Consider the following 15,509-nt stretch of genomic DNA (forward strand, 5'->3'; position numbering starts at 1 on the left):
TCGCGACATGGGTCCGGAAACAGGCGGCCGCCATTGGGTCCGAGGGCGTCTCCCACGAGCTGTACCTTCATGTCGGTAGGGTGATCGGGTTCTGTCACTAATGTCCTATTTCATGTACGAAGCTGGAAAAATGTGCACCGACCCGAGGAGAGAGAGAAGGTAAGACTATGCACGTATGAAGTAGTAACCTTCGCTTGCCCCTATAAACTGGGCGAGCCACTGCAGGGAGCCCAGGACCCTTGATCGAACAGGCTTCTCAAAGAAGACGTACGGAGTGTGGTTTGGTGAAATTACGCTTCCCACACCGCCCCGCGCCATTGTCGCGTTCCAGTTGGCGGGGTGGGTTCAACGACGGGCAAATAAGGAGCCGACCAGCCTCGGAGGAGAGTAACCTTCGTCGGCGTCGGCGTCGGCGTCCGACCTGCTCTTGCTCTAGCAAGGCGGATGATGGATTTCGTATTGCTAGAGTAGAAGAGATCAATTGATATGCCACTGTTATCGTGCTGCAACAGACTAGTGTGTTTGATCCCGTTTCGATCCTTGTCCTTGCTGCACCCTGCAGCTCAAGAGAATTTTCTCTCCTGCTGGATTGGCGAATGACGTTTATGGGGTTTGAATCGCAAGTAGGGTGGATTCAGAGCCGGTGCATTTCTAACATGGAAGACGAATTCATCCGAGAGGGCAGGTCATCACGGTTTGATGGTTGGTCATTTCCCTTTCCAGTCCATCTGGCCGGGACCCGCTAAACCGCGTTAGGTAAATTGATTACGCCAGCTGGTTACGGCTGTCTACAAGTCCGTTTGTTGTGTGGATCCCCGCCCAGTGCACCCTGATGGCTCTGTTTTCCACGACGTACCGGAAGCGGTGGAAATGAGAGAAAACAGCCACTGAGGCATATCCTTGCTCGCCTCCGGTGCGGTGTTTCCGTGTGGAACACCGAGTCTCTAAGCGCTAGTAACGAGGCTCGCTGGCAGCTGCAATTGTTACTCGTTGCACGTATGTACTTCGTCTCCTTACCATGCTGCTAATGTGGCCGCGTTGTGACCCCTGGCTGGGACCCGCGATGGGGACCAGGTTGGGTAGTAGCCTGCACGAAGAGGCCCTGACACAGGAAGACTTGACAAGTATGGATTGAGCGGCAGGGGTTTGAAGGCTTCCATGCATGTGCCGGGCTGGGTCGATGGTTGATCTTTCGGATTTGTCGGCGTCTGCTTACTTGGAGCATACTTGGAGTAGGGGCCACTTCCGTGTCTTTTTTCCTGCCCATTTTGGGGGGTGACGGGCATCTGGGTCTGGGGGGGAGGGGGACGCGTGAAAAGGGAAAGGGTGTGGACTGATTTGCTATCAGTTTGATGGTGTCAGGACGTAGTTACTTCGCGCATCGTTGGAGAAAATTTGTCAGTGGAGCGGCAAAAGTCGGTTCGATGCACTAGAGCCGAAGTCGTAGTCGCAACTTCCCAAGCCACTAGCGTGGTCTGCTTCGCAGACCTTACGTCCGTAAGAATGGGCGGCAGGGCCTGGGACTCTGGGACGACAGAAGTACCCTGTCGAGTGGTTTTCTTCGATTCGCGATCAATGGATATCTTCAAGACTTGATGCCCTGTATCGACAGGGGTAGGGGATGGCCGGGCCAGACCAGGCTAAGAGGCTGTACCCTCGCCAGAGGTGGCATTGCAGTTGACGAGGGTTGCAATGCGAAGACGTCTTGGCCCACGCACAAAGGACATGAATTAGCAATCAAGGCTCAGAGTCGCAGTTGTCTTTGTAAAACCAGAAGTTCGGCGGAAGCAGATCAACCTGATCAATGAATAACGTAGCACCATCGCCATCGTCGTGTCCTCTGCTTCCCTCTGCTCTGTCTGTAGCCAGGCGGATAGCTAATATTAGAGCGTGACTTGTTGGAGACGGAACGTGAGGCTGTTGTTTCGTGCGATGCATCTGGCTTAATGTCATACTAAAATCTTCAGAATGTCCCGTGCATGCAAGACATTGATGAACTGCGTATTCTGTGTTCATGAACCGGATTCTCTGCCGTGCCTCGGTGCCGAGGAGCACAAGCATAGTCGAGATCAATCAACACTGGCACTGAAGCTGTGGCATTTTCGGCGACGGGCTTGACGATCGTCCCCGGATGGTCGAGGTCGGCCCCCTTGGTATTCGGAACCGCCGTCGTACCCCATTGTCAAGAAAATCGTGCCTAATCTAGCATTGACATCTTCAAGCAAGCCACTGACAGGAAGTTTCCCAGCACCCCACGCGAGATTATTTTTAGTAGGTCAGACATCTGGGGGCCGACTATAGTGTAAGCTTGCGGAAGGGGCCGTTTCCCACGACAATGATGAATGATAGGGCAGATCTCTAATGTTCTTCGACTGCGCCTTTGGATCCTCTGTCAATACGATGATGCCGTCAACGGTGTAAGGCTAAGTGAGCAGCCGCATCCCTGGCGCTCTCCACAGAAGGGAACCACTATAGTGAGAAGCACCTGACAATTGGGTTCCGAAAAAGAACAGGAATGTCGAATGGAAGGGGAAAAAAAAAAGAAAAACAGAAAGAGACGAAAGAGACGAGGGCCAAATTAATTTGGATGTAGTATGATGTATGGTGCTTCTAGGTTGTTTCGGATGTGCATGCGCCGCACCCGCTAGACTAGCGTGCCCTGGAGAAAAAGGTACAACTTAGTGCTAATTAATGCTAGGCAGATTTTTCGACTTAAAATAGTGTCTTGAGGCTTTCTTGGTCGGGAAATCTCTGGCAGCACTGGTCAAAGACCGCGAAGTATTTCGTACTTGTAAACTCCGAAACCAGGTACCCGAGCCAGCACAGCCCACACCGAGACTCGCAATGTACCTCCTTGTGGGTTAAGAAGTACTTCTGGACTCATATAAGTACTACTTTCTTGTGCTGGGACTGAACTAACCCACTCGTAGTTTAGTGTATGCTACCTTTGTAGTGTACTTCGTAGTGTACACTACTACATACAGGACGAAATCCACGACACTACCTCATTTGTTCACGGAGGCTTGGTAGGTTTGGTGTGGGCGTATAGCGCGGAGGGTGCGGAGGAGAATGGGATGAGCATATTTGTCCTCGTTTGAAGAAGTTCGGAGTAGTGTACGAAGTACTTTGTCATGTTGAAATTGACTCGAGTCTCTCTGTGTCTGTGATGTCGGTTCCGAGAGACCGATCCCCTGCTTTTCCTAATGCTACTTCATACTTCGCAGTAGTGTAATATTGTAATAATGGATGAGTACAAGTATGTATTCTCCTCCTTTCCAGGAATGAGCCAATAATTGTCAGGGTCTTTCACAGGGTTTGCTGAACAAGAATCGCCCTGGTAAACATGCGACATGTGGGTAATGATGAGGATTGTCTCTCTGACGCCCCAAAGCGCACGTACCAGACAGACATCTCATGGTCTAATATTCGCAGTAGCACGATGAGATATTAGTCTGTCGGAGACTTAAGTCCGAAGAGAGACAGTCATCTATTCATCCCATTTTATCAGGGCTCATGCGATCAAGTTGTATTACCAGAAAGAAGATGAAATGAGCTTGGAGAGGTATGTACATATCTTGAAACCATGGGTATAGATATACCCCATCGTTCATCCAGGGCTGTCATATTATCATGGTCCCTCCTTCGTACTATGTAGGATGGGACGTATCAATATCATTAATCTGAGATCCGAGGACACAGGTAAAAAAAAACAAAAAAAAAAAACCTCCGGGCAAGGCTAGCATTCTCCCTGCAGAAAAGCATAGTAACCGCTTACTCATGTCTGTGCAATTCGGGCATGGATCTTTCCTATCCCCGTGTTTGCTAATATATCGAACGTTCCATCGGCTGAGAACTGGAAGACGGGGAAGGGGACCCTACAGGCTACCGGTGCGAAATACCCGCTGCTCCCACTTTTCCCCGATCCAGGGCTCCAAAGCATTATTTCATAAATTCTCATTGACCAATGTCCCTTGTTTGGTCCACTCCACCATCATGGGAGAGAGTTAAATGAGGGGTTTTGTCACTCCTAGGATGGCCGTGATGGTGTAATGACTTCGAAGAAGACGTACGAAGTACAGTCTCTGACAACCAGACAGGGGCAGGTTTCTTGGGACCGTCGATACTGGTGTAACTCTGAGAATGGCGCTGTTGGTGCTTGCCTAGCTGCTACTGCGTACGTCCTCACTCTTTCCACCTCCCCACGTCACGATCACTTGAATCCAGGGGGAAAGAAGGGTTGATGGAAGTGTTGGTTCCACCTTACCTTCACTTTCATAATCTCTCTCTATCTCTCTCTCTCGCTCGTTGGGTGTCGCGTTTCCCGGCGTGATGGTAGAGGCACGGACTCTCCCCCCCATCCACTTTCTTTCCTGAGCTGGAAGGACACACCCGCAGAACAATGAATCCAGGCCCTACGCGGCACCAGGCTCACCCAGGGTGTTGTACCGTAGTGCACGAAGTAGTGTAGAAGTTCGTCGTCTCGATAGCCTGGACTAGTTTAAACATGCACAGATTTTAACTTGAAATAGGGTCATTTAGTATCAACCTAGTTACCCCACTTATCATCTCGTGCTGCCTTTTCGTCATACACATACCCTCCACTACTGCATCCAGCGAAGAAAAAATTTTAATATTACAAGATTACAAGAGGGTAGTGTAGTGTAGTGTAGTGTACACCATTGCTGGGATCATTGTATGTTCCGTACGAAGGACATGATAGGTCTCTTTAGCTCGGCTATTTGATTGTTCGCACACGAGGTTTTGTGGGTTCGAATGTTTGCCGATCGCAGCACGAAGTAATCAGCCAGGCGCAAATTAGACACCCGGGTCCAAGGGCTAGGTATTAGCAGAGGCGGCCAAAAAATTGCGGAAGAGGACGCGACCCGGATCTGGACACTACACTCCGGAGTAGACGAGGAGACGGGTCCCCAACGTCGCATTCCTTGGTAGTATTAGCCGTCTGGCTCTTCTGAACAGGCCGCTACAGTCGTACCACACCGCCGCGTTGGGATTAGCTTAGTGGTGCTGCTCCCACCTCACCACGTTGAACACGACGGCATCGACGAGATCAAGCTCTTTTTCATGGAGGGGACAAAAGGGGTACGTATCGTCAAGCGCACGTCCACCGTCTCCCTGTTTCCATTGCTTGGCGCTCCCCAAACACCCCCAAGCTTTGTTCCTAGTTTACGTACATAGCGTGCTTGTACGGATAGAGCAGGTGTCTACCCTACAGGGCCCGACATTGCCGTCACCGATAACTGCCTTGATTGGCCAGCGGTGTTGTTGCGTCCTATGACGGATGATGCGTTCTTTTCCTATCTTCTCTTCGCTCTCTGTCTCACTTCCTGTTTTCTCCTTTCTTTGCGACCCGTCTTGGTGCCTCGATTTTATTTCCCCGAGCTGTTTCCGGACGGGCGGACTTACCTCTTGAGCTCTAACGGCTATTCTGTCGCGTATTGTTACCCTACTCTCTGCAGCCACGGAGTTGTCCTACCCATAAGGCGTCGACTTGCGTCCGACTGTGCATGATAGTAATGTTTCCCTACTTCCAAGTGGGTGGACCCGTTCAGGACAAACGGTGGAGCTTCTCGTGAACTGGCTCTCAATAGTGAGCGGTGGTAGCAGTACTGAGTATGCAAAGCAGTGGGTACTGTACTTCGTACTTCAATGTGCACAACAAAGGCTTCAGATGAGCAGATTGATCAATGGACTGCGGATAGGACATGGATGCCATTAGCTTGAAAGTAGTCTCCACTGATCCACGAGGTGGCATTGGGCGCCCGCAACGCCGCGCCAGTCGGGGCATATAACTATCCGTTTTTGCAGCTAGCAGAGCCTTGGACGCCTCCGCACTATCAGCGAGACTGGATGAACATATTATCAGTGATTAAAAGTCGACGACGCCTGATCGATGTGCGTTCAATGTTAATGTTAATGTGGGTTAGGTTGGAACAATGTCAATATCGTATGGGAGAGGGTGTGGGGCATCATCTTATGGGGCTTAGACTCGAACTTCAGAGTTTCCCGCGGCAATGGAACTTCTGTCCTCAACCCGCCGAGTAGTAACCGGGGAGAGATTCCAGCATGCCCATTGGGCAAAAGAAATCAATGCCTGTCACCGATGGCATTGGCGGGCGCCGGTAAGAGAGTGGCCCTAAAACCAAAATGCCAATGCTGGCATTTTCTTGTTCTTCTGCGACTGCGAGTTAGTCTTGGCTATCCCTTGGATCCCGATTGTTATGTACCTGATCTGCATCGACGGAGTACGAAGTCCGAAGTACACAACGTGGATTGTGCAACTGCCATGTACAAAGTACTTCGTTGATATCCTGGAATAATTGAAGTGGGAGATGGCCCAAAAGAGAAAAAAAAAAAAAAAAAAAAAAAAAAAAAAAACCATTAATCCCTCTCGACCGTGCTTCCATTTGATGCTTCTAAGAAGTACTTCGTATGCTTGCATGCCTGCAGGCGGAAACGGTCTTTCCCCAGAGTGGCCACAGTCGCCCGGCCGCCCGCTCGGCCAGTTTCTCTCGCCAACCAATGCCAGTTCGTTAAACAAGCCATCTCATCTCTGCGCCACCGCCAACTTGGATGAAACAGCGGAGGCACAGCAAGGCACGCGAATAACTCGTGTCTAGGGGACGCATCCATCACTGCATACGATGTTTCATGCTTAGCCTTCCGCTTTCCTCACTGGGCAAAAATCTGCCTTATCACTGCCGAAAACAAAAACGAACGAGGACGAGGGTCGATGCCGATGGCGATGACAATGGCGTGTCCTGCTAAATTTGGCAACAGATCAAGGTGCGATCGATGTCGGGCATCGAGCCATCAGACTACGGCCGTGAATGTAATTTTACCGGGGAAGTCTAATGCCGGGCTAGTCTGCAAAGTTGAAGACCTCCATGAGTCTGCGAGTGTGAACGGCTCCAGAGGCTTGAATCAACCACGGACGAATTCTGGGCAGAGACAACCGAACGGCTGGCAAGATGTGATGTGGACCTTGCAGATGGATGGGGCCAAATTGGTAATTGACATCCTCATTTATGGATGGATCTTCCTTCATCCGGACAGATAATAGTACCTGTACAACAGTCTAAGGGTCGAGGAAACGACCCGGTGGTGAACCTGTACCACATAGCCCTGCCCGCCTGCGACCGCCGGTTTGGCCTACACCCGCGCGTCTTTTGGGTCTTCATTGTCACAGCCGCGGCCAGTCTGGGGGTCAGACAAAAGGGGGGGCTGAATGAGAAACCAGGGACGAGGGATGGGGGAAAAACAACAAAGGAGAGACCAAGGCCAAAAAGAAATCAAATCCCCATCGCAGCCTCTCCTGCAGAGAAAAACTCGTATTGGACTCGAGTACCTCTGCATACTTGTAGATGGGCCTTCCAGGTGGCCAAGAAAGGCTAATCCTGTCTCCCCGGAAGCGCTTGCTGCACGGCTGTTGATTGTCTCTGTCGTCTTCATTTTTCTCCGCCTGAATCGATCGTTGATCTAGTGCGTCACTTGGCCTAGCCAGACCCAGTGGCTAGGTCCCATTTGGAAAAGATTGACTGGTCCGAGATTCTACGAAGTATTCTCCCCATATTCCCAAATGGACCAAACGGACAACCCCGGCTTCCTAGTTGAAATCGGCGCGGAAGAGGCCGGGCATAAGGCGGTTTGACTTTGACATCAAATTTCGCGTCTGGAGGTGAACAAATTTCAGCTTCTAGAAATGTCGAATGATTAAATGGATCGAGCTTTGCTCTCCACACTGGGTCACTAATGTCAAAAGAGAAGAAGAGAAAAATACAGCGACAACCGCCACCGGATTCATCCTGGTCCTCCCCTGCCGCTGGTTTTCTATGATTGTGCTCTGTCACTATTCTCCTTTATGCTCTGATGAGAAGGGGTAGGGAACTTTCTCGATGGGAATCCCTGCACAATCCTTGACTCCTGTTCTTGTGTTTAAAATGTGCCAACAAGCCATGACAAGCCTTGCTGGCTGTAGTGTTACTCCAATATCTCATGCACTTCGGCTGGGAACACAAATAATCTCTCGAGGCGGGTTCCTGGGCTACTGAACATGAGGCACATGTATATGATGTGGAGGAACGGCGTGCAGCGGCATTGGACCAGATTCGGCCATTTCTAAGCACCAACAGACATCCCGCCCGTTTCAAGCCCTTCCCTCCCCGTTCGAGAATTTGTGGACGGCTTGGGCTCATCAGACTCAACCCGTGCGTCTGGGTAGACTCGGTGATGACGGATGAAACGGTACTAATAGTACGTACACTCCACTTCATATTTGCAGCCTGCAGTGATCTGAAATTATTTTCTCAGTCGTCCGCTTGTCCTTTCGACATCTGTCAATGTAATGTCCGGAAATGGGCGAGACCGAGAGAGAGTGCGTGACGTGATATTGCCGTCTCCCCATCAATGATATTGAAAATGAACATTGATGCGCCAGAAAACGGGACAAGATGGAGAGTATCGCGCTTTTCAGGACACCGCCCACATGTCGTCGCAGCCGCAGCCGCAGTCGCAGTTGCGGAGTGAGAGTGCCTGTCCATTAAAAGGCTAACGGCCGATAGGGATATTTTTGATCCCTCGCTTGTAGATCACCGGCAAGGACGCTTTTAGACATTGAATCCGATGGCATTGAATCCAAATCCGGTATGGAGCTTGGCCGAGGGGACTAGTAAAGAAGACGCCTCATTGCAGAAACGAAGAGTCGAAGCTCCTGCATTTGAAATTTTCCCCTCCCCTCTTGCATTTGACCCTGGGTGCTATTATTTCTTGGCTAGTATTGAATCAAGCCCGGCTCGGGCCCGGCCTGTGCAATCCAACACCCGTCCCCAAACAGTACGTAGTTCATTGACCGATGCTCGAGGAGCTTGAGCTCTACACTACTGACTACCGCTCTGCGGAGGTGACTAAGTACATGTAGTCTTGTATGTAGAATGAAGTACGTTGGGTCGGATACTTCGATAGCATTCCGATTTTATAACTTAGGGCCAGATAGTATTGATTCTCGAGATGAGAACTGAAGATTTCCCCAACACTGCTCTGATTTGGGTGGCATCAGATTGATCAATGGATCAGTGGGATCGAGGCGAGGCGATTCCAGTCCTGTGCTGCAGTGTTACACGCCCCAAGTCCTCTTGCCTTCTCTTCTTCACCCCACCCCCCTCCCCCCACCCCTTCCTTCTCTTGGGCGGGAAACTGTGAGCTGTGCTCTCTCACTTCCGTACACGCCCCCCCGCGCCTCCTTCCTCGTTTACCTTGCGGGGCCATTCCCCCACCCCCCAAGTCCTCGACACTGTACACCCTCCCCTGGAGCCACGCCAAAAATTGACTTGACCCTTCGAAGTAACACTTCTTCTCGTGTACTTCGTACTTTCTCACGTACCTTGCCCAGACCCTCTCGTCCTTTCCTCTTGCCTGGCTGTCAGCTATTACTACTTCCTCTCCGAGTATATCGTAGCACCACACGACGACGACACGAGTCCTCTTTCACTCCCCCAGGTCCAACGCTTGTACTCCGTACCCTAAGTACCCTGGTACCTGCAACCATCATCAAGGGCTTGGCAGGTTGGGGCCGGGCTTGTAAGTCGATGTAACTGGGTTCCCCTCCTCGCCTCTCCTGCTCTCGAAGTTGTGGTCTTCTCGCTCTCGCACAGCACCACCGCGTGTCGTGAGTGTATGGGCATGTACATGGGTGCCATATCCGTAGGCTACTAGTTTGACTCCAAATCTTGACCCCCTTCGAGTAACTCCCAAAGCTAAGTACATGGTGTTGTACATCATGTTCGTCCTCTCATATCAATCGATCTGTGCCTACCCTGTCTGCCATGCGGTCCAAGGTCCAAGGCCCTCGCCCTAGAAGGATTCTCGGTACCTCCACCCCCAAGCTGTACCGCCCCTTGCCAATTATAAGATGCCGACATCCTCCAGGAACTCCAAACTACACGAAGTCTGTCCTTCGAGGCTGAGATCTTGAGAGTGAGCTTGCTTGATTCCTACAAAAGGCTCGCGCGTGAAGCTCAACTGGGATTTCCCGCCTTATCTGCTGTTTCGTCTCCCGCTCTTATACAGAACCACCCCCGGATCATCATACAAGTAGTCCCTTTTTTGCAAACTATCAAATCTGCTCAAACCAGATTCTATAAGTCTGGACCCATCGCCCACCTTCATCGTCATCGTCGACTGCCCCCTCCCTTCACTACTCGACACACTTACACATCGCCCAACACTATTCCAACTCTTCACACATATCCAACTCCAGCTCACTCACCAAGAACCAGTGCTTGACGGCGTCCTCTCTGAATACCCTCTATGCGCTTCCATTCGCCGCCTCATTAGTCCACACGTGCAGAATAACGTGAAAGGAAGCGGGGGAAAGCAAGAAGGAATACCATCCTGGTCGTCGGTGGACCATCACTCATAGTTGAGGTACCCACCAGCATTTGTATCAACTGACGTCTGTCGATATGCCATCTCCTGCACCAACCATCCTGGACTCTGGATTTTTCGATCACGGTTGCGACGACTCTGGTTCACGCCAGGTTAGATCCAGGGCTGGAACCGTTGTGAGCAACTGCAGCGAGAGTTACTTTCAACAACAATACTTCGACTCCCCTGCTAGTCAACCGCTTTCGAGCCCTTGCCTGACCTCGCAGTCAACTTCTTCGGCTTCTTCTTCGACGTCTTCCGCCCCCTACCTCAGCCCTATCCCCTCCAACTACCTCTCCACCTCTCTCCCCAACAACTACTCTCCTTTTCCTGGCTTGTCACCCGAGATCCTTAGTAGCGAGTGGACCGAACAGGACCCGACGGCTGTAGACCCTACGATAACAGACCCCACAACTACTGCGGGGTTGATGAGGTACGTCTTTCAGCCCTCCCATCATGAAATCCCTCTGCGCACTGCCGAATGCCTTTCTCGTCGTCTCGGTGACGCGGATTTTCGCGCTAACCTTACCCTGCAGAACTGCCACTTTCCCGCTTGATTCCACATTCGCGATGGGCAAGCAAAACTCTTACCCTTGGCCAGCCGTGATGTCAACGAGCCCAAACAGTACCCCAGCAAACTTCCTCCCACACGACCTTGCTCTGGGTTCCAGCGCCGAAGCAGAGTTTGCTGCGACTGTCCGATCGAGATCTCGGACAGGAAGCCCGCAGGGCCATTCTACATTGACCCCTGAACAGCGAGAACTAAAGAGACAAATGGACCAAGTGCGGAGGGACAACAAATCCGCTTCCCGGTTCAGGAGGTCGAACAGCAACCCCTACGTTCCAGATTCTTCCTCTGCCCTTAACATGCCCATCTACACCTCCTCCATGGCACCCATCTCGCTGCTGGCCGAACCCGCCAACACCGTTCCCAGCCAAAGCTACCTATCCCCCTACTCTCAGCAACTTCCAGAGCAAGACCCGGGCGGTTTGTCAAACGTGCCGATGTACGCGTCGTCTCTACCCCATCAGCCACTGTAAGTTCTAAAACGGATCGGGTAAACAATTTACGTGTGCTGACCCTGGTTCAAAGACAACCCGCTTACACCATGCCAATGGCGTACCCCGCAACACTACAAGCGCCAGACTCGAACTATAGGTAGGACGGTCGCCCTTTCGATGAAGACTACGAAGCTTGACTCCTAACGTTTGTTTTTAATCTTATAAACAGCCATCCACGTTCGAATTCGTACTCGACAGGAAGCGAGTCCAACCTCATGTACTCTATGGCACCGAGCATGCCGCCAAATAGCCTTCCTGTGACGGGACACGAAGCGGGCCAGGTCAGAGTGGTACAGACCAGACCGAAACCGCAGTGCTGGGAGCATGGCTGCAACGGGCGACAGTTTTCGACGTTTAGCAACCTTTTGCGACACCAGCGCGAGAAATCGGGTCAAGCAGCTAAGGCGACCTGCCCCAACTGTGGGGCCGAGTTTACGAGAACGACGGCGCGGAACGGACATCTCCTCCAAGGCAAATGCAAGAAGAGGAACGCGTCAGACGATGCCGGCCAACCGATGACTAGGTCACCATCTGCCTCCTCTCTCGCGGATGACATGCGGCAATTACAAAACCCAGCACTGACGAATTAAACCGCGTTCGACGGTGCTTTCTGCCTCTGACTTCTTCGGCTTTTATTAACCTACTCTTTGCGCCGACTTCCTCGACTCTCTCTTCTCGATCATTTTCTTTTTCCTCTAATCTATTTGGATTATTCCTGATGACTAGTTTCTTGGTTTCTGGTTTCTGGTTTCTGGTTTCTACACTGGCGTTCATGGGAGGGGCCGAAAGCCTCGGTGGTTTACAGCGCAACACATCGGATGATCCTATTGGGTAGGATAAGGGGGGTTCTAAGTTTGGGTGGCTCTATATGGTCTTGATGATATACATACACCGGTGGTGTCCTGGGAGTTAATTTCTTTGCTTTAATATTTGTCTCCCTATCTTTAGCAGCGCCGTACGCCTCTGCACAGCTCTGCGCAGCTCTGCAGTTTGGGGTCCGGATTGTGACCACCTTGGCGGGGGATGGTGGGCAACCAAGCCCACGGGACGGTAAAAATATATCCGGGAGGACTGGGGTCGAGGGATTTTGGATCTATGAATAGCGAATCTTGATTGAGACTCTTTTATTGACCTGCCGTATCTCTCTTGTCTAGTGGCGTCTCCACCATGGTGGGAAAAAAGAAGGGGAAAATAGAAGGAAATCAAGCATTTTTGTTGTCGATGAAATAACATTGACCCCAGCTGTACTTGATCTCCCAACACGACGTGAATCAACCGGAAACTGTGAACTGGATGATTTTCCATTGCTCGGCTGGACCTCTTCAGAGCTCGGGTTGATTGCTCGATTCTCGGTTCCGAGAGTCTTGGGTCTAATTTGATTTTCTCTGACATGGGTTTCTTCCCTTGTCAGGCAGCGCTTAGTTCCTTGAAGTGGTGGAAACACGGAGAAGTATTAGAGAGCATACAGAAGAGGGCCCATCTCGAAAAACGAACCGTGAACTAATAGTTGAACGGGTATTGATCAGGCAACAATGGAACATCAGCGATGAACAACTACATTGATTTATCGAGCGGGTCAAAGTGATTTTACATCCTCTTGTACTAGCAATTTGAATCCATCAATCTTACACTTTCAATGGAACTGCATTTGGAATAGACAGCTCGAGCATTTGGCATACCAAGATCGAAGAGAGACGTTGACCCAAAATAAACTTCATGTTACTGCTACTATTTCTGTTGTTTTCCCTCCTTTTGCGCGGAGGGGGCCCCAACCTCTTCCACAAAAGTCCAGACACTTGTCGTCTCCGCCTTATGGGGGCGGGAAGTACCGAGCATCAACAGTGGCCATGGATCGATGACCAACAGCCAACACTTTGTTACACCAAAAAAGGGGGGAAAGGGGTGGAGGTAGGCGTAGGTCATCAGTGGTACAAGTCTACGTAATCAGGAGGGCAGTGTAGAACAAAAAGAAAGAACAAGATCCGCCATTCTAGGACATCAATTCGTCTTGTCATCTCATGTCGTGTCCTACTTTTGTGCAGCAGATTGATGCTCATGTTGGTTGGGCGGGAGGGTGGAAATGAGACCACCCCTACATGTATGGGCATGCAACGCTTATCCCCCCAATACCGGTTCGACCTTCATGTTGCTAATAAAAGACGGAGAAGAAGTGGGCAAAAATAATAACGATAATAATAACTACAAGAGGCGTAGAGGAGGGGAAAGGGAGAAAATAAAAATGAAGACTAAATTCAATAGATGGTTGATGCTATTGCAGTGGTTGGGTGAGAACTATGAAGTAGTGGATGGGGGAGTGTACAGCCAGCGAGACGCACATCGCACGGAAAAGAAGCATCCGTCCTCCAATGCCCAACTGCAAGTAAGATGTAAGACTGAATGATATTTGATACTGTCAAGATGGCGGCGCTATGAGGTGGTTCGTCGGGGGCCAAAAAATCTATAATTGAACACAGTTGGGGGCCTTTTTTTGTACTGAGGAACTCAGGTGACAGACATATCGTGGAGCTTCGGGTTGGATCTTGATCAATTGGAGGACGGCAATAACTGCATACTAAAACTGGGATATCAGGGGATCACTGGTGATACTGCATCGATTGGGGTCCCTTGAGGCGACCATTTTAGCAAACTTGGTGTGGGCGGTGCCATCAATGATTGTAATGATTGTCGATCAGCAAGTTCTTCGGTTCCGAACGAGACTAAAATCCCTTCCGGGCCAAGTGCATCGATGACTCCAGGAGTCTACCTTGTATATTTATTTCGTAAAGGGGAATAGATGCACGTGGGAAACGTGAAACACGAGGCAACAAAAGGCATCAACATGGCAGACAGGACCATTTGGGCGTGCTGATACGATCACTCCCAGCCTCATGGCTCTGGTGCTACCTGCGGACATGTGTGCGGCCGACTGAGCATGAAAATGACGGACACGTTGGCGACGAAGTACCTAGATTTGGTGGCCGTGATGCTCGCACATGACATTTACCTCTGCACCTTGTATCTTGGACCAAATAATCGACGAAAGGGTTTTAGTTTTCAATATCGTGGGAGCCTGCCCCCGAATTGATACTTTATCGATATCTGTGGTGGCCGGGAAAGAAATTGGGAGCAAAAGGTCCATTTCGGCCACCCTCATGCCTCTCCTAGAGTGCAAAAACTGCCGACGACAGCCAGTCGTGAGTTGTCAATCTCGCTGTCCACCCTTCCCGTGATGTGATGAATCAATGTTCTTACAGAAGCGCCGGCAAGGGTTACACAGGCGCTGGGCAAGAACACCATCCCCGGCTGGGGCGGAGCACCCACCAGATTGGGCGACGTCACATCCCATCACGACGCCAGACGGTCCGACCTAGGCAGCACCTTTCTGGCTGTGTGTCGAAGGGCTGTACCACACTGGCGGCAAATGCAAATCCTGTCAGGGCTTTGTCATGCATGTCTTCTGGGTCAGGCAGCCCGGAACATGCAATGAAAGTCTCAACTTAAATGGAAAGGATTGATGGGAGTTGGTTGCAGAGAGATGATCTTCTCCATAAGGCAGGACGAAGCACAGTACATGTTGTGCGCCCGACTGATCATGGTGGTGGTGGTGAGCATTAAGCTGGAGCTATGCAGCACCGCGGCGTCGATCAATGCTACATGCGCTACTATCAAGGAGCGCAGCGCCAACGTCCAACTGCCAACGAAGTGGCAGGCAGGACGAAGTACGAAGGAGGCCGAATCTGGCCAGACGAACAGGACCAGGAGGTGGAATTGATCAATTGTTGTGGGTATGTTTTCTGTACAAAAGATGGGGGGAGGGGTGGGGGTTGTGATTTGTGTGTTGTTTATACGGGGGTGTGCCTACAGCAGGGCCAGGATAATAGCAAGGTATTAGTGTACAAAGTGGGAGAGCCCAGCCAGGCGGGAGCACAGACGGATCACGTTCCAAAAGGTACCCTGGAAGTATAAGTGCCTCTCTGGGACTCGGGAGGTTTTCTGCCTCGCCCGAT

At 51.0% G+C, this 15,509-nt stretch overlaps 1 protein-coding gene across 1 annotated transcript; it reads left to right on the top strand.

Annotated features, from left to right (window-relative positions):
- Positions 1 to 10,478: 10,478 nt before the first annotated feature.
- SAPIO_CDS3166 (uncharacterized protein) lies at positions 10,479 to 12,092 on the top strand (the record flags this gene model as incomplete). The annotated part of the gene is made up of 4 exons (XM_016786019.1): positions 10,479 to 10,873; positions 10,977 to 11,477; positions 11,534 to 11,599; positions 11,672 to 12,092. The coding sequence occupies 4 exons, from the start codon at positions 10,479 to 10,481 to the stop codon at positions 12,090 to 12,092; spliced, it is 1,383 nt and encodes a 460-aa protein (XP_016644025.1).
- Positions 12,093 to 15,509: the final 3,417 nt, after the last annotated feature.

This window comes from Scedosporium apiospermum (genome assembly GCF_000732125.1).
Source record: "Scedosporium apiospermum strain IHEM 14462 chromosome Unknown SEQ_SAPIO_0088, whole genome shotgun sequence".
In the NCBI taxonomy this organism is placed as follows: domain Eukaryota; kingdom Fungi; phylum Ascomycota; class Sordariomycetes; order Microascales; family Microascaceae; genus Scedosporium; species Scedosporium apiospermum.